The 20,092-nt window shown below is 33.1% G+C and overlaps 1 protein-coding gene across 2 annotated transcripts in view; it reads right to left on the bottom strand.

The window, feature by feature from the left end:
* Positions 1-20,092, bottom strand: part of Cdh18 (cadherin 18) — a 355,549-nt gene that overhangs the window by 24,413 nt on the left and 311,044 nt on the right. For both annotated transcript variants that reach the window (XM_090332102.1, XM_090332103.1), the window contains 3 exons: positions 17,090-17,226; positions 5,583-5,704; positions 1,065-1,182 (listed from right to left, as the gene is read on the bottom strand). In XM_090332102.1, the coding sequence (XP_090188228.1) occupies positions 1,065-1,182; positions 5,583-5,704; positions 17,090-17,226 (377 nt within the window). The remainder of the gene's footprint in view (positions 1-1,064; positions 1,183-5,582; positions 5,705-17,089; positions 17,227-20,092) is intronic.

Here is a 20,092-nt window from a genome sequence, read left to right as displayed (position 1 = left end):
GTGGAGATGACGTTCTCTAACTATTGATTAATATGGAGTTTTCTAAAAGTTTCTGCCCAGACTGATTTAGAACTGTTATCTTGTTGATTCAAATGGAATTTGTCATACATACACATAGAAATATACATTCTTATTAATAGAGCCTACTACAAGACTCTGAAAATAGCAGACATAATTTTGTTTTATGTGTTAATTTTAACCATGTATAGTGCAAGGATTGAAACTGCTACAAGGATTGAAATGTAAAGAAATAGGGTAATAAGAAAATGGGTTTTCTGCATATGAGAGAAAGGATAAAACATTTACTTAAAAACAGTTGCACTACTGCTTCCTTCATACTGTTCTGAGGTATATGTTAAATCCCAAATAACATCATATTCAAGAGAATATCATCAAAGTTGAGAAGGAAGAAGTTGATTCTAACCTCAAAACTGTATACAAGAAATTAACAGACTTCCAAAGTACAAAATGTGACCAAACATATCCACTAATAATGATAAGTCTTTCATCATTATGCATTTATGGGGCAATGTTAGCCTTCATAAATAGAAAAGATTACAACAAAATAATTTTTAAAATTTCTAGAAAATTCTGTTTATCACCAAATATTGTATCTTCAATTTGAAAAAGGTTCAGAGAAACAAGAGAGAAATGTAATTTGTACAGCCTGTCTTGATAGACTTGGTAATACAATGTAAGTTCAAGCATTGCATTTTCTATTGTGACTCTCCCAGGAGTATTTTTTTTTCATTTTTTCTAATCTAAATACTTTTTTTGCTTCCTAGCAACTGGAGTAGCTCTCATAAAGTTGTGTGTTGGCCTAGGACCATGCTAGATGTACATTCTCTTTTAAAGCACAGCTTCTAAATAAATTCAATGAATCTTATTTGTACATATGGCTCAATCTTAAAAAACAAGCTAGTCATAGATTAGCATTAAATTGACTTTGAATGCTGATTTGCAAGTTGTTTGTGGGTGTATAAAGACAAGACCAAAATGAATCAACATTTTTCCAATTTGTGGAAGCAGAAATAATGTATAGACCAAAATATGTCTATGTTCACCTTCGTTGTCCTTAAGGGTGAAGTTTGGATTCACGGGTAGGTGCTCGTCAAGAAAGAAGTTAAACCTTGGTCCATTGGCAAAATCATCTTTGTCAGTTGCACTGATGGTATGAATAACCTAAGTAAAATACACACAGAAGAGTCAATTTAATTTGTGAATTTTCTTATCTATTCTAATTATAGCATATCCTTTTAATCACTTAAATGAAAGGATTTTTAATGTTTTCCATTCTATCTGGAGTGATTACAATTCAACTCATGAAAATACATATTATCTTAGTCTCCATTGCATTGGACTTTGAAGGAAGACATTGAAGTACAATTCATAAAAATACTATCAATTTCTGTTGTGGCAGAACTGTTCTAAAACAATGATTAGAGTGGGGATATTTTCTCAGAGCTTGAGCCTTTGCCTAGTAACAAGAAAACTTGCATTTAAACCACAGTAAAACTAAAGCAAATTTTAATATGTATTTTTACTGTTCACAATACCTTGGGATAGAATTATTTCAAGATTTTGTTTGAATAAAATCTGTGGAAATATGAAGTGTTGTTTGCAAAAACATCAACACTCCAGTGTTCAAGTAGAGTGTCTTTGATGTATGCTGATCTTAGGACAAGGACAGTGAAGTCTGGTGGTTTATCTTTGTTTCCAGAAGTCTTTGAGTTCATAATCCAGTCATTATATTATCCCACAATAATAGGATAATAGTTTGCCCAAATCTCTAAACTGATGGTAGAGACAAAACCAAAGCTTTAGGTGATTTTTTTTTTATTAAACTCTCATCTCTACTAGGCATGACAGCAAAACTCTAAAATCTTTACTGAATGCATGTTAAGGAACAGAAAAAGTAAATATATAAAGAAAATAATCTTGGTAACACAGAATCAGAAGGACATTATCTTAAAAAGTTTTCACTTTTGCCCGGTGCAGTGGCTCACGCCTGTAATCCTAGCTACTCAGGAGGCTGAGATCTGAGGATCGTGGTTCAAAGTCAGTCCAGGCACTAAAGTCCATGAGATCCTTATTGCCAATTAACCACCAGGAAACCAGAAGTGGCACTGTGATTCAAGGGATAGAGCAGTAGCTTTGAGCTGAAGAGTTAAGAGACATAGTTAAGAGCTCATAGTTCAAGTCCCACGACCAACAACCAAACAAATAAATAAAAACAAAGTTAAGAAAATTAAAAGGCGATTACTATGGAGGTGGAAAGAATAATGGGACAGAGAAGGAACTAAGAAAATGTAAGAGATGGATAAATATGAAATAATCAAATATATAGGTACATATGTATATGTATATATTCCCCATATATAATATATATGTGTATATGGAATTGTTATGATGAATGCCCTTGCTATATGCAAGTTGATATATACTAATAAAAACTAGAGTTCTAAAAACTGAGAGTTGTTGCACAGGCTTATAATCTCAGAACTCAGGGAGATAAGGTAAGAGGATAGGGTAAATTTGAAGCCATCTTGGGCTACAAAACAAGTAAAATTCTTTCCCAGGGATGAAATAAACAAGCAAAACGTTATCACCCTACCATTTTTTAGTCTCTTTTTGTAGGCCTCTCTTAAAAATAATTGGAAACACAGGAGAATCAGAGCTACAAAAATGTGTTACATTTATAGAATACAGTAGGCTCACTGCCTAAAGAGCTCGATTTCCGAGAATATTTTGTTCAGTTTTGCCCAGTTTCAGTATTTTATCAGAGAAAGAATTCCATTAAATGTAGAACAGTTAAAACTTTAAATTCCTCTCCATGTACCCGGACCATTTATTTGATCAGGTCTATGAGGAAGAACATAAAAGTACTAGAAATGAGTGATCAGAGAGAATAAGACAAGGAAAAGTACATTTTAGGCAGTGCCAGTGAAGAGTTTCACGGAATAGAAACAATCAGCTCATTTTATGGGTTCTCACAGGTCTTCATCGCTATCAAAGCTCAAAATTTTACAGTCTTAGCAAGTGAAACTACAGATTTCCCATGCCTACATCTCTGGACAAGTGTCTGTTGTTCTTCTGTATGTTATTTCCCTCTGTATTATTTGTTTTTGAGCTGAAGAGTTCATATTGATTAGTGTTTGTTTTCTTCCTCCTTTTAAAGAACAGCCTGTCCTTTGTTAGGGATGCGTCTCCTTGTTTTGTTGTTTTGACTCTGAGTAGCATGTTCTATGGGTAATCAAAAGCAATCAGGCCATTATTCTCAAGTGCATGACTGACAAGTTTCAAAAGAGTTCAGAGTTCCCTGTCAACTGAGGAGCATATTTACATTCTGCACACATCAGTCCTCAGTGTAGGGGAATTAAAAGGATTGTCTACTTTCTAGTTTGTTTCAAGAATAAATAAACCTAAGTATTTAAGTTAAATATTATCTTACATCTCCCTCATGCCCTAGACACCTCCTCCCCTTAAACATGAGCACACATTCACATTTGCACACCTAGCTATAGTTAACTTTCTGTTCTTAATCCTTTCCAACAATAAACATCCTTTCACCCTTGCTCTTCATTTGTTAAGATTGTGAAGACTGATTCTGCTTTCTCCATGATACTTTATAAATATTGATACATTTAAAAGTTTGGTTGGTACAGAGAGGTAGGTAGAGAAAAATTCATTTAGAAACACAGCTATTTCATATTCTCTATTTTCAATTCAGTGGGGATTATCACTTTCATTTCCATTCTAATTTGTTTTTAAACAATATGCACACTTTTACTAGTTTTATGAACAGTAGTCTGTTTGCAAACAGACTCTAGTTTGCAAACACCTATCTTGTTCAAATGAATGTATTTATTCCTTATGTATAATTTTTTGAAAGGTTCTTTTATTCATTATTATATAAGGTGTTCTAAATTTGAATTAAACAAGAAGTTAACTCACTGGAAATTTATTTTCCTGAGAGAAAAATCTCTACTTCATTGACATGTCAAATAATGAAATTGTTCCATTGATAAATATTGTCAGGAATCTATGCTTAATTTTTTATTTATAGTTAGAGAATGCTTCCAAAAAACTAAAATAAGGATACAACAAGGTAAGTCATATTTTTAAGTAGTGCCAGTGAGGAGTCTTTCAATTAAAAAAGATTTATCTCCTTTTTGGCTCTTGATTCTAAGATATCTCTTAAATTTAGTTGATTAATCAAATCATGATTTTACTTCTTTAAAAAGTAAGAGTTACATTTGTAATTACTTCAGGTACCTATTAGAAAATATATATGATAATTAATTATGCATGAGAATGAATTAATCTTAGTGTACTTAAGCTTAAGAAACTGCCATTTCTCCACCTTCAAAATTGTCTACTATGTGTACAAAATTGTGGTTTACATACACTGTTACCTGTGCTTTCTGTTTGTGCAAATAGTTAATCTGGTGAAATCTTTAATGAATCCTTTATTGATTTTCATTTTCTTCAAGCCACCCAAACATTATCTATTATATAATAGATCTAATTAATGCATAAAATGTTTGATTATTTTGAAAGATAGAACATAATCTATAAATCACTCTGGTTTCAAGAACAAACACTGAAATCCAATTAATATTTGGTAATCATAAATTCTATGAAGAAATATTGAGGATACTCACAAACAAATGTGCTTGCTTTCAAAAGCAATTACTCTCCAGTCTGCAACTGGATTATTATGAGGGAGAAAAATGGCAAGAGTAACAGAGTTATATAAACTCTAGTGCTCTATCTGAAAACTTCCTTTTATAAAAATTTGTTTACATTGCTCATTATTAAATTCAGGGGTTTGTACATGCTAGATATTCACTCTGCAACTGAGATGTTAGTATTTAGTTAATGAACTGTTTTTTGCATTTTGGTTAAAATGGGATTGCTAAGGAATACATAATACCTTACTTAAATTAATCAATGAGTTTGCTCAATAATGCAATCTTAACTAGGATCTACATGAATTCATTTCATAATACTATCAATTTTGGTTAATTGAAGGAATTGAGTCGCTGATGAAACATAAGATCTCTATTGACATAGTAATCTTTCTTGAAGAGTTATAGTGATAATAATCTATATATTATATATCAAACATTGGGTTATTAAAATTGTTAGGTTTTATGAATTCATATGCAATGAAAGTAGAAAGAACATTTAAAATTCTCTAGGAATAAGACAATGCCCAGGGTCTAGAGCATGGTGTAATGTTAGAGTGCTTGCCTAGCATGCACAAAGCACTGGCTGGGTTTGATTACTAGGTACCACAGTGCTTCAACTGGAGCCTTCAAACATCTGTATCAGCTTGACGAATGGTTCATGCATAAATGATTTCATTGTACTGAATTACATTTGGGATACAGAGAAAATTTATTTTCTGTGCATCTCATAGAAATCTGTTTGGCACTTAAAATAAAACCTGATAAAATTATCTTCAGAAAGTACACAAGTTATACTGAGGGATTTAGAGCATCATGCCCCCAAATAATAGAAATAAAGCTACTTGAGTTTCATCCATTCCAAATGACAGAAGGAAACAATTAACGTACCTGGCCAGGCTTAGAATTTTCACAGACTACAATATCATATTCCCTGGCAAGTTCTGGGGGATTGTCATTGACATCCAGCACTCTAATACCCACTGTGACATGGCTCAGCAAAGCAGGATTGTCTGCAAAATAAACAGAGATGTACTGAGTATTTCCATGCATACTTTAGAGGCTCGGTTTAGAACAAATCTCCTTATTACTGTAGCTTCTCACTAGCTCCATATGCTGTAGCAAGACTTTTGGCAAAAGGCAACTTCATGAAGACATTGTTTGCTAGAACTAATTAACAAAGAAAAATGAGCACCAAGCCTTGACATGAATACTAAAATTGTGTGTATATATGTGTATACATATGCATATATGCATATATGCATATATACATACATATGCATATATGCATATATACATACACGTGTGTATGTGTACATATATGTGTGTATGTATATGTGTACATGTGCATACACACATAGTATATATGTATAGATATAATAGTCTTCTTGTCTATAGATAGGTGTGCTGTTGTTATTGTTCTATACCAAGGAAATTATTTGTTATTCAAGAACTGAGACAATATTGTCAGAACTTTTGAGCTGTCAGGGCCTAAGGAATAAACAATTGGTTTCATCAATAACTTAACAGTAAAGCTTAGAATTGTTAGGAAAAATCACACCATCTTAAAAATTCAATGTCTAGCCTCTAAACAAACTCAGAGAAAATAGCAAATGAAGTATTTTTCACATGTGCTCACATTCTTCCTAACAGAGGAGATATGCAGTGTGAGATATTAAGTCATAGTGGGAAATAACACCAAATTTACATCAAATTAACATCAAATTTACATAAAGCTGGTATATTTTGAAACACTATACTCAATAATATAAATGTGGTTTAAGCATGGTCCTCACATTTTCAGTAGGTTATTAATTTGATTATGTAAGGAGGAGCAAGGCAACTTTTGAGATTTGCAAGTTGTTGCTAGAGATTCAGAATTTATAATAGAAAACTAACAATATCATTTTTTCTCTCCTCATTCCTTAGATGTATCTTAATTTGTGTCTTACCATTTCTGTGTCTGTCTTCTATGAATTAAAATAAAAAATAATATGTCAAGAACTAAGACTAAGAAAAAGATTCATGTTCATGAGTGTAAGAGAAGAAATATATAAATAATATTCTAATTTATAAATTTACTAAATTTTAGAAGAAACTATTCCTTCAGAGAAAGCAATTTACTTAGATGGTTTTAGCAAAAATTAAACAAAAATAAATAAGTTCATTTTTATACACATTTTTTTGGTCAGTCGTGGGGCTTGAACTCAGGGCTTAGGTACTGTCCCAGAGCTTTTCAGCTCAAGGCTACCTCCATACCCATGAGCCACAGCACAACTTCAGGTTTTCTCGTGGTTAATTGGAGATAAGAGTCTCACGAACTTCTGTTGCAGAACTGGCTTTGAACTAAGATCCTCAGATTTCAGCCTCTTCAGTAGCTAGAATTACAGGCATGAACCACCAGTGCCTGCCACTTTTATACACATTTTATCCTAGAGCGCATGGGGTAGAATAAACCTTTCATGCATACTCTTTTATAATTTATAAAATACTAGATAATCCAATTAATGACAGATCTTACATATTCCTATACTAAACAATATAAATAGTGAATCTAATCACTAAACTATCTTAAGAATTTTATTTCAAGGAACATTTTGTAATTCAGCAGTGATAGTAGGGAAAGAGAAAGGAATGAAAAAAGGAAGGAAGGAAGGAAGGAAGTAGGAAGGAAGGAAGGAAGGAAGGCACATAGAAATAGGAATGAAGGAATTTTTAAAAATATATAAATGTTATCTACTTTTATGGACTAAAGAACTTAACAGCAAACATAATTTTTCGTAATTTGTCACTTATCCATAATTGCTAAAATAATAAAAAGATAAAATATCAAATTATGATATATTTTGTCTCCGACCTCCACACTGGCAATATTTGGGTGATGTAAGTCCCTTAGGCTTGTCTCTCAGGAATTTTAACTTTCCTGTCCTCCCAGCCAACCCATTATTATTCTGTTTTTAAAATAGAATCTCAAATACATGGCCTACAAATAAAATGGTAATCTTCCTATTTAAATTCCAGTAGAGCTGGGGTTAATGCTGTACCCCTCTGTGCCCCAATTTTATATTGTTCAAAATGGAGACATGAACCTTCTTTTCTGGAGCTCATATCAACTGCAATCTTCTCAGTCTCTGTCCTTTGATCAGTTAGGATTACAGGCATGATTACAGTTAGGATTACAGTACTCAGCTTTATACAATATTTTTAACAGTGAAAGCTAACAAGATTATTGAGTACTAAACCACCTTATTTTAAAATATAATTTTATTGTTATTATACAGAAGGGTCATCATTTCATAAGTCAAGTAATAAAAGGGTAAAGGAACCTTAGAATAAATCTAGTAAAAAATGTGAAAAACCTACATGCAGAGTACTGTATTGAATTTCATTAAAGATTGAAAGAAATTAAGAGCTATATTATGCCTGTTATTAAGGAAAAAGCCATTATATCTGTGATTATGGTAACAAAACATTGGCCTCTTCAAGAAAGATGTGTATAACCACTTGATCTAACGTAAGTCTTATGAACATTGTTTATAAATAGTGAAAGTGGTCAGTAATATTTATAAACATTGTTTATTCAAATTTGAGGGAATGTAGAATGAGGAACTTTATTAAAGAAACTGTTTCTGTGATTTGCCAGGCTTTGTTTGTATCACATTAGAACATTATAAATAACCTTCTCATGGGGGCAGAGAAAGGTACAGAAATGGAAACTTAAACCTTTAGTATGAGTATGAGGAACTTCAATAAAAAATGTTCTTCAGAAAAAAAAAATGAGACAGGGAAAGTAATGAGAATATGGTACAGTACTAAACCAATATTTTTTTTAATTTTTGAGATAATGTATAGAGGGGTTACAGTTATATTCATCAGGTAGTAGGTGCATTATTCTCACACATTGATACCCCTTCTCATGTTTTTGTTCCCATTGCCCTCCCCCAACCCCTCCCAACATCATTTTCCCCCCTTCCCTTTCCTATTTCAAATAAATACATAAATGTATATACAATATACCAGGTAACGAGGTCAGATACAGTGATAATATAAGATTAATCAAAGAGCAAAAAAGAGAAGAGAAATAACAGTACATCAAGAACAACAATCACACAAGATACAGCTTTTGTTTCCATATCTTAGAGTTCCTTTCATTTAGTCTCGACCTATATGACCTTATGTACCTAGGTTTTGAGCTATTGTAATCCTCTGCTAGAAGAGTTCTAGGTTTGTACTAATTATTACAAATGAGGGAATCCATTGAGCCTATGTTTCTTTGAGTCTGGATTACTTCACTCAATACGATTTTTTGCCAAGTCTTCCCATTTCCTTACAAATGGAGCAATGTCATTCTTTTTGATGGCAGCATAGAATTCCATGGTATATAACTACCACATCATCTTGATCCATTCATCTACTGAGGGGCATCTGGGTTGGTTTCCTATCTTAGCTATGGTAAATAATGCTGCAATGAATATCATTGTGCTAGTGGCTTTAGTATGTCCTTCTTTCTGGACATTTGGGTAAATGACAAGGAGTGGAATTGCTGGGCCATATGCGAGCTTTATGTTTAGCCTTTTGAGAAATTGCCATACTGCTTTCCATAGTGCCTACCTTATTTTTAAATATGATTTTATTGTTATTATAGAGTGGTTGCCATTTCAAAAGTAAAGTGGTAAGTACATTGCTGCTTCTGACAATGTCATCTCTTCTTTCTCTGTCCTCCAATTTCCCCATCCGTTCCCTCATCACAAATTACCTAGTTCATTTTCCCCATAGTGTACTGAATAACATGATTGCCTTTATTCAAACTTCCTCCCTTTCCTTATGTTCCTCCTATCCATCCCTGAAAAATGTAAAAAAGAAAAGTCAAAGCAAAAACAAACATTAGCACCCACCAACAAAAACACCATTTTTAATCACTTATTTTTTCCATAGTAACAGAAGGAAACATCTACAGGGAAGAAAAGGTGAATCAAGTAACAGAAAACCATATCACACATGGGTGTGTGTTACATAGCTTCATTCAGCACATTTTCCCATTATTTTGTCAGTTTGCAAAGGGTAAGATTGTTCTTCACAAAGTCATGAGACAGATCCCATGTTGAAGGAAATTATTTAAAAGTATCTTTTGTTCTCCAAGGACTTATTTAGCCCCTATTTCACATAAATACTCTCAGATCCTCTCAGATTTCTCTGTGTTCAGTGTTCCTGCTTGTGAGTAATGAGTTAAAAGCTTTACAAGTTAAGCAGGGCCTTTGATCTTAGAAATGAACACTGCTTTTTCTTCTTCTTCTCCTTCTTCCTACTTTTTTATTTCTGTAAATCTGCACTGAAAAATCAAAGCAATTTAATTTTATTCTAAATGAACTGCAGTTGGAGAATATAAAAAGTATTGATTATAAAATACTTTGAAAAGAACTCACCATGGGAAAACATTGCAACAGATCCAATTAATTATTTTGAGGAAATTAAGTAATGCAACTTTTCTTTTATTTTGAATAGTTCTCCATTTTCACTTATTTTTCTTCTTAGCTTCTTTCTACCTAATAAACTGCAAACTTTTACTTTTCCTACCGGTTTAGCAGATAGAATTCATTTTTTTATCAACCACTGTTATCCTTTGAACTTACATATATAATTATATCTATGCTGCCTACAGCCCACTCTTTTACAGCTCTTTTAAAGTTATTTATGATACCAGAAATTAATTTATTTCCAGTGAGGAAAGAATTTAAAGAGACTTTTAAGAGACTTTAAGTATAGTAGTATTTCTAATAGGTCCAAAATTCTCTGAGATTTTCATAACTACCTAATTTTCTCCTAAATTGCAGCATAATTTTAAGCAAATCGCTTTACCCATCTTCTGCAAACTTTCAAGTTAGACTACAGAAATCCTAATCCCATTATGTGCATGCAGCCTGTTATTTTGTATAATATTTAAATAAATCACATAATTACAGTAACCACTTTAAGAGGCTCAGGAATAGAGTGCCAGAAAAGAAATTTCCTTTTGTAATTCTTTTTTGAAAGAGTAATTGGTACCAACTAGCCAGTGGTTATGAATTATACAACTAAACAACCTATGTAAATTTGTCACTTCAGACATCAGAAATTAGAGAGGACAAAGATAATCTATGTTTCTGAAGAGACTAAGGACACACAGCTAAAGGACCTGGGAACATTGCAGCTCAGGATGACATCTAAAGGAAGGTTAACACCGAACACTGTTCAGATGATCTTTGTCTTGCAGTGTAACTGCAGCCTAGTAAACTCATGATAGAGTAAAATTGTAACAGTTATATTAAACATAGAATGATAGCTGAGCAATATAGAGTCCTGGTATAGCAGAATTTGCTGTGGCCCAGGATAGAACAAGTTATTAGGTTAGAGAAAGGTCAAAAGTCAAAATTCAAAGTGTGATTTCACAGCATTGCAATAAAAATTCTAGGTCTGGTGGGACACTGGTGTATTGTCTCAGGATTATAATCCTAGCTACTTAGAAGACTGAGATCTGAGGATTTCAGTCAAAAGCCAGCCAAGGCAGGAAAGTTCTTAAGACTTGTATTTCCAATTGACTATCAAAAATCCAGAAATCGAGCTGTGGCTCAATCTGGAGCACTGGCTCAGCACAAAAGTTCAGGGGCAATGCTTAGACACTGAGTTCAATTCCCAAGAATGGTGCGCGCAAGCACACACACACACACACACACACACACACACACACACACACACACACGAGTCTGATAGTGGAGTATGCCTATAAACATAGCCATTCAGGAGTCTGGCATCTTGTAGGTTATATTCAAGTTCAGACTGGAAAGAAAACTCCCCTAGGCTCCATTTTGCATATAACCAGCAAAGTCAGTGTGGAGGTGATAGAGTCTACTGAACAACTGTGAATCTCTGAATTCAAACCCCAATACTTGCAAAACTGCATAAATAAATAGATAAATATAATGGAAATAACAAAGTGTAATTCCTCTTGCTAGGCGATGATGAAGACAGTATTCTCCACATTTCTCACTTGAGAATAACTCACTCTAAGGCACTAGCCAATGTAATTTCCAACCTTAAGGAGAAATATAAAAGTGTATGAGGGGAAGAATGGAATTCCTCCACTAGCAGCTAGAAACATCCTGCCACAGGGTAATGGAGACTCATAGAGCCACATCTTGAAATGACTAGAGACCCAACCACAATATTCTAGAGAGAGACCGAGACAGACAAAGAGAGAGACTTTTAGAGAGAGATGGAGATAGAGGGAGGAGAGAAATAGAGGGAGAGGAAGAGAAAGAGAGAAGAGGAAACTATATTGCTGCACAGATAAGTTGAGTGGAGAAATGAGCAGTAAATATATTCAAATATTTAAATTTAATACCATTTTGTTAGCTAACATATGTGTCAATAAGTTTAGTAAGTACTTGAGATTATTAGCATGAATAAAGATCTTAGAGGTACTTGCTAAACTTCAGAAGGCATTGTGAAATGTCTTAAGAGTACATTATACACAGAAGATGATGGAATTAAGGTCACACAAGAGGAGGCTGTAAAATTTACCTAGGAAGTTGGAGAGAGTTTTCTCAGATGTGACATTTGAAATCATTCTTACAGGTAAATAATGGTAAGGCAGAACAAAATGAAAAGCAGACAGAAAAAAAGACAGAAAGGCTCATGAATTACTGAAAAAGATGGCCTAATTCAGCCATGCTTGAGTTATGACAGAAAATATGATGCTCACTTTGCGTCAAATGAATGTGAAAACACCACAACCAGATTCTGTGTGTGTGTGTGTGTGTGTGTGTGTGTGTGTGTTTGTGTGTGTGTGTGTGTGTGTGTGCGTGAGTGTGTGTGTGCGCGCATGCAGGCACGTGCATTCTTCTTTAAACTTTGGGGAACTTAATTATCTTTAATATCAAATTATGGATCTCTGTAGAGTACTATTTTATTAGTAACAATCTTAGTATATTAATGAATGCATGGTTTAGTTTAGAGATCTTCAATGTATCCTGCTAAAATGCTAGAGTGGTAAACAGGAAAGAGAAAATTCCAAAAGAAAAGATCATTACCATTAACAAATGTCAAAAAGTAAGGGAGGATAACAAATGAAGAGTCCTGAATGAATTTGATCATTTGACACACTCATTGGTAACTGTTATTGGTGTCTAAAGTCAACAGAGATGACAATATATTTGAGAGTTCATAAGGAGAAAATTGAACCATAGCATGTAAAATGCAGGGGAAGTTTACTGTTTCCTAAGAAAACTGCCTCACTAACTCTTGCCAGGTATTGTGGGGGCAGAATTGTAAACATAGAGCATAGGAGTGCTGTCTCTCAGTTATTCCATTGAATGCTAAACTAGGTTGCACTGAAAAGATTTTGGAGATGAAATTAGAGTGCTAAGTCACTCAGATGATCTGAAAATTAGTAAGTTATTTGAGTATGCTTAGTACAATCATGTAAGCCCCTTGAAGGAGAGTCTTCTCCAATTTGCAGTAGAAGAGAAAATCAGAGATTTATCTTGAGGACTGTTGCTGGTTCCTGAAGGTTATAAAGCCAATGTGAAGGAATACCTTCAGAATAGACAGAATTGCAACCATAAGCCTCCAATGCCTGGATTTAAACAGCAATATTTACAAGACACTAAGTTGGAAATGGGGTGGGGCATGGGGTGTTTGGAAGAGAGGGAAAGTGGGAAAAATGAGGGAGGGGGTAACAGTGTTCCATAGAAATGTACTCATCACCTTACTATATAACTGTAACTCTCTCTATATCACCTTGACAATAAAATTAAATTTAAAGAAAAGAAAACAAAAGTAAAATAAACAAATAAATAAAAAATAAAATATCCAAAAAAATGAATCCCTGAAAATTGTTTTATCTCTAATGTGTGTTTAAAAAATCTATGCAATATAAGTTGAGACCTGAACTCAATATAGAAAAAAAAGATAATATTGTATCATAGTTTTTCACTAAATAGGTGGGTAATTTTGGAGATTTGGATTGTCTAAACTTGATTATATAAATACCATGCAATGTATATAGGTATTAAAATAGCACATGGGACCCTCCAAAATGTTAGTAAGTACATTCCCAAAACAGAAAATTACTTTGATAATATGGCTGATGTTGAAGTTAAGGATGGAAAATTAAGATGTTAGTAAGCAACAAACAGGGAAATACCCGATCACATTAACAGACACGTGGGCAGAAAAATTAGTGCAGGCAAGGGCACTTTTCCAACAGTGATCTCCATGCATGGGTATAATATCTTCACCAGGGCTTCTTCTTTCTGTACACCTGTTTATGATTAGGACTAAATTATATTTCACTAATGCCCAATGAGGGAGTTTCCTAGGCTTCTTTATTACCACCTATAAAATTGAAGAAAGTATACTTTACTGTACTGTTATACTGAGTAGTAATGTATTAACTCAAGTTTCTCAGAGGCACTAGCAAATAGTAAAGAAAATAGGCTCATAAATACATAATTAGGATATTACTTTAGTAAAAACAGATATTTCTTTTGATAACGACTGCAAATAAGTTTTTTCTTGATATGCATGAACTCATGTATATTTTATAAGTTTGTTTTCACCTACTAAAACTATTTTTTTAGACTTAGGTACTACATAAGAACTAGAGTGTAATTTCATGTGAATTCTGACCTCCTGAAAAGTCATTCACATTCCAGTAGTTTTTTCTGATATTTTAACTATTCACACTTTGATTTATATTAATGTTAGGAATGAATAGTTATTTGAATATTCCTGGATAATGAAGGAAACATTGGACATGTACTTAAATGACTTGTAGGGAGGAGGATAGTGGTGGTACTGGAGTTTGTACTCATGGCCTTGCACTTGCTGGGAAGTTGTTCTACTGCTCGAGCTAAGACCAGAAGTTTCTGCTTTAGTAATTTTTTCAATAGGATCTCAGAGTTTTTCTAGTCAACCTGTTCTTCCCTTGGCCACCTTGCTTCTGCCACCTATTGTATAGATCAGCTATCAGTTATACACAGACATGCCCAGCTTGTTTGAGCCATGGGCTTCCGTCTCTATCTCTGCTTCTCAGGTAGCCTTGAGCTCAGGCATGAGCCAGAAAGCTTGGCCTTGTGTGATGACATTGAAAATTAACATAGCCCAGAATGGCAAGAAATGTATTCTTTTTTCATCCACCTAAAATTAATGAATGCTTGTTTTCTACACTATAGTAAGAACATAAATGACAGCCACTTAAGATGATTTTGCAGAATCAAAAATAAATCCATGAAAAATCATCGTAGAATAGATAAGAAAAAAGTGGCCTAAATACTGAATTATAACAAAGGGAGAGAAGTGTATAAGTACATAAACCTCAATGAGGTATCACATCTTCTGTACAATAGGGGAATTTTAAAAGTCACATGATAAAAAATGTTGATTGAAACAATTTGGGTTTTACTATGAAACGGAATTGTCTCACTGGAAGCAGAAAAGCCTGGCACAACAACAAAATAAAATTGATAGGCCCATTCCATAGAATAGTTTTCAGTACTAAAATTAAATGCTATATTTTTGACATTTATTACAATATTGAAAAACTTTCAAACAATTATAAGTGAAGTAGGCCAATCTCAAAGTGTTGTGTATTGTACATTTTATAACAAACAGCAACAACATTTGTATATGTGTAAAAAGTACAAATTGCTTCCTAGAGTAGGGACACCTGGGAAATGATATCTAATACGTACAGAAATTTCTTTATAGAGAAATAAAACTATAATTACACTGTGGTATTAGAAGTACAATTCTCTGAATGGCAATGAATGATGTACATCCAAAATTTGAATTATATGTATAATACATATAAATTATTTAAGCAAATACGTGAATATGTTTTTAATGTCCTAATTTTTAAATATTGAGTTTTTATTTCCCTCTAGCCAAAAAAGGAAAAAATGTCCATTTTTATATAGTGCTACTTTTTTTTTCCAGTTCCAGGGCTTGAACTCACAGCCTGAGTACTGTCCTTGGTCTTTCTCATGGCTAGAGTTCTGCCACTTGAGCCACAGCACCATGTCTGGCTTTTTTTTTGTATGTGGTAGTGAGGAATCAAACTCCAGTCTTTGTGCATTCTAGGCAAGCACTCCACCACTAGGATAAACTCCCCTCCCTCCCTATAATATTATTTTTTTACTATATACTATGCTATATATCTAATATATTTATGTTTCTGCTAAGAGACATATATTAATGAAATATTTCTTATATGACAAAATTTCATAAATGTCATATAATTCTAAACTGGTGGTAATTTCACTTTGTTATTGTCATAATAGTTAATCATGTTCTTAATGGAATTTTTATGTAATTTTATTTTTACCACAGTCACATCCACTTCATGAATTTGTAAGATAATTACTGGTATTTGTGCTCATTTTTCCCCTTAATTTGGGTATTCACTATAATGTAATATTCTGGCTGGAGTTCACAATTAAAAGATCATCCTGAGTTTTGAATTACATATTTCTTGAAGATACCTTCACTCTACTGTTGAAATTCTATGAATTTTTCTTTTACTATCTCATCTTACTTTCTTATATATGTTATCTGAAACTTAAGAGTGTTGCCCTATCAAAATCATCCAACAGCAAATATAGATTTCCACTCATCATTTTTTCTAAAATGAGTATCTTTCTTAAATGAGTATCTTTCTTAAATGAGTATCCTTCCATTGACTTCATGGAGTAAATAAAATGTCAGCTCCTGAAAAAGAAAGTCTCTTGGAATGTAGCCCAGTGGCAAAGTGCTTGCCTAGCAAGTCCAACATACTGAGTTCAATCCCAGGTGCCCCCAAAAGAAAAGACCAAAATCAAAACAATAAAAAATAAAGAATAGAGTTAAAATAAACAAAATAAACCCGTACACTCCTCCAGCCCCCACTGCTCCAACCAAAAGCCTCCCAACATGGCAGAAAATCAAGCACTCAAGGATGAGGACTAAATTCTATTTGCTATCAATTTGTTTTTTTTTTTTTTTACCATTACGCTTGAATTAAAGTGGAAGAAAAGGTATATCTCTTTCCTTCTTCCTACAAGAAAGGAATGTGTCTGATAACAAACAAAAATCACTGGAACTCTTCTGTTTGGGATATCTCTATCCAAAACTACACGTGCAAGTGATGGCTTTCCTTATGATGAAAATGACCACTTTCTTTTTTTTTTTCAGAAGAAAATATAATTTGATTATTTGAAGATAAGGTGAGAAAGAGTATGTTTTAATATTTTGCTAATAAGAAAAATTCTTTTTTCCTTAGCTATACATTACTATATATTTTTCCATCAGGTAATTTATGGGCTCAGACTGAGAGATATCATCTGATGACCTAAACTACATTTGTTTAGTCATTAGTAACTTACCATTTTCTGAAGCAGAAACTGTGATATTGTACCAAGGAGTTTCTTCTCTGTCCAGAACCTTTGTGGTCTTAATGGTTCCAGTATTAGCATCAATGTTGAAGAATCTTTCCTCTTCTTCATTGTAGTTGATGAAGTATCTAGAGGAATAAAGATAAAACTTCACAGAGGATGATGCAGAAAATAGAAATAAAATTGGGGACATGTTTAATGTTTAACTAAAGTTTGTATTTCTCTGATTAAGGATTTGCACAGCAACTTTACAATTTTGAGGAACATTTTATCTATAGTTTCTATAATAACATGTTATTAATATACATATGTAAAGAAATAAAAATGTTATAAAATATACAAATAAAAATAGTAAAAACACGGTGAGCAATGAGAGAAGGTAGAAAATGCTATAGTGAAACTTAGAGATATCAGAGGTCAATTTGTCTTAGAGTTTCACTATGGCAGAGATCTGAAGGTAAATCTACAACTAACAGAACAAAGTCTAATCTAGTATATCTTCTATTGTATCATAGTCTCTGGTAAAGCTCCCCCATGAAGTGGAAATTGAATTTGCCCCTGTGTTTGGCAAAGCTGGCAAGCAATGGCTGGCCTTATTCTAAGATATACACATCACAATTGTTAATTATTCTTAAAACCCCTCAGTCGGGGGTGATTTTTTATTTAATATAGTAATTTACAATGTCTGTGAATGAATAATACAATTAGAAAGAACTATGTTAAGAAGATCCTGACCTTTTGTTCCAAGGACTGTTTAAGGAGGGAAGTTATCACTCTTTCTGAAAACTTCTAACACCTCTTCCATCTTTTCCAATCTTTGCTAAAGTAACATTACATCTAGATATGAGTGATACAAACTGACTATAAGGCCAGTGTTAAGGAGTGGTATTTGAACTCGAGGGAATCAAAGTGAAAACTTTCAGTTAAAAGCTTGAGTTGACTAAAAAATTGTCAAAGCAAGGAAAAGTCACTATGCAGAGTAAATGAGCTAAGTTCTAGTTGGGACAAACAAGACTTGAGCCATATACACAAGTTTTACTCTTTGGAATAACTATTTAAAAGACATAATAAATTAACTTATGCTCTGGAAGTACATTAAATCTTGAATGGCAGAAAATTTAAAGCAATTCAGACAAAATAACTAAATCAATGTAGCTGAAAGTGGACAACATAAGAAAACAAGGACAAAAGTAAAAGAGGTTGTGTTAGATCCAACCTATAGAAGTTTTTGTGTCTTTAGTAAAGAGAAAAATTTTAAAATGTCTCATTTATGTTCATGTATGTATGTGATTGTGCAAGTTTGTTCTGCTCTTATTCATAAGCTAATTTGCTGAGATGCATAGAAGAGTTAAGGAAGAAATCATATGTAAAGGAAAACCATGAGAAATCAATTTCTTTGACATAGCATAGTTGAGCTAAATCAGAATATATTTGAGGTTATAGGAAGTATATTCTTGTTTGAATGAAGAATTTCAAAAGGAAATAAAAAATGAAGAAATAGAACAAATAACCATTACATACTGAAAAAAACTGGGCATCAATATAAGGAAAATAGTAGGACTAAGATAGGAGCAGCATAAGAGAGGTGATAAGCAGGGCAAGTTATGTGACAAGAAAGTCAAAATAACAGTAATAATAATAATTATTAATGATGTGTACAGGAAGAAAAAGACAACCAGAGTAAATTCTGGAAAAAAAATGTGGAGTGATATGATAAGTCTTGGAAGTATTGGATAGATTTGGCCAGATGAACATTTCAGGATAGCCTGACAAGAGTATTCCTTCAATAAGATGTTGAATACTGCATTTTCATTATTGTGTACTGAATGTGAAAGTATAAACTCTATGAGACATGACAATTTCTTGTTATAACTTCCTATAGCGAGCTAAGTTTTAAACTTTTTCTAGTAGCAAAAAAATGAAGCACTGTTTTTATTGCAATGAATGATTTTTCTTTTGAAAGAAGAGGCTATCTCAAAAGGTAAAACTCAAAACAAGTTAAAATATTTAGGTTTCAAAGTACAAATATAGGAATTATTTGTTGAAACAAGTCACTTTTTATCATTTGAATATGAAAATTTTGGATAAAATACAACAGAGGAAGTTGTGCTAGTGGAAATATTATAAAATTTGTATCTTCCACAATGTAATTGTACACGAGTGGGACATTCAAGTATTATTATGCTAAAACTCTTTTCTCATATATACATAGCTTCAGGAAATACTAATAAGGTATAAAATCTCTTAACTACCTTAACATACACAAAAACAAACATGACATATTAGCAACACTGTATGGACTGATATTACAGTTTACTGGGACTACAAAAGAATCCTGATATTTAGGACCTCATTAATAAAAATTAACATCTGAAAGACAGAACAATTTACTTATAGTTGTGTGATCCAAATAAAAAATTAACAAGTGTACATTGATTGTTCTGGTAATAACTACACACTCATCAAAGAAAATTCAATGCAAAAAAGGAATATAATTTAAAAAATAAAGTATAAGGGATCTTCAGAAATGTTTAATACAAACACTAAAGAACAGTTGAAGTCAAATATTCATTTGGACTGTCACAAATCATAAAGCCATGCCACCCTGATGCCGTTCTACTTCCACAGGGGCTCAATTCAAACTAGCAGTAATAAATGATTCGGATAGGCAGTGGTACCTGTAATCACACATAGCTATTCAGGAGGCTTAGATTTGAGGATCTCTGTTGGAACCCAGCCTGGACAGAAAAATCCCTGAGAGTCTTATGACCAATTAAGTACCAAAAAGCTTGACGTGAAGCTAGGCTCAAGAGGTTGGTACCAGTCACCAGTCATGAGTCAGACAGCTAAGGGACAGAGCTGCCTGGGTTCTGAGTTCAAATCCCAGTGATGTTGGTGACATGTGTGTATTTGTGTATACACACACACACACACACACACACACATAATTAAGAAAAATTTTAATCCCTCCCCAGAGTGCTGATAGGTGAGTGA

Source organism: Megascapheus bottae, chromosome 4, assembly GCF_031878675.1.
Source record: "Megascapheus bottae isolate mThoBot1 chromosome 4, mThoBot2.hap1, whole genome shotgun sequence".
Classification (NCBI taxonomy): domain Eukaryota; kingdom Metazoa; phylum Chordata; class Mammalia; order Rodentia; family Geomyidae; genus Megascapheus; species Megascapheus bottae.
Note: the sequence above shows the minus strand (reverse complement) of the source record. Positions and strands in the feature narration are given on the sequence as shown.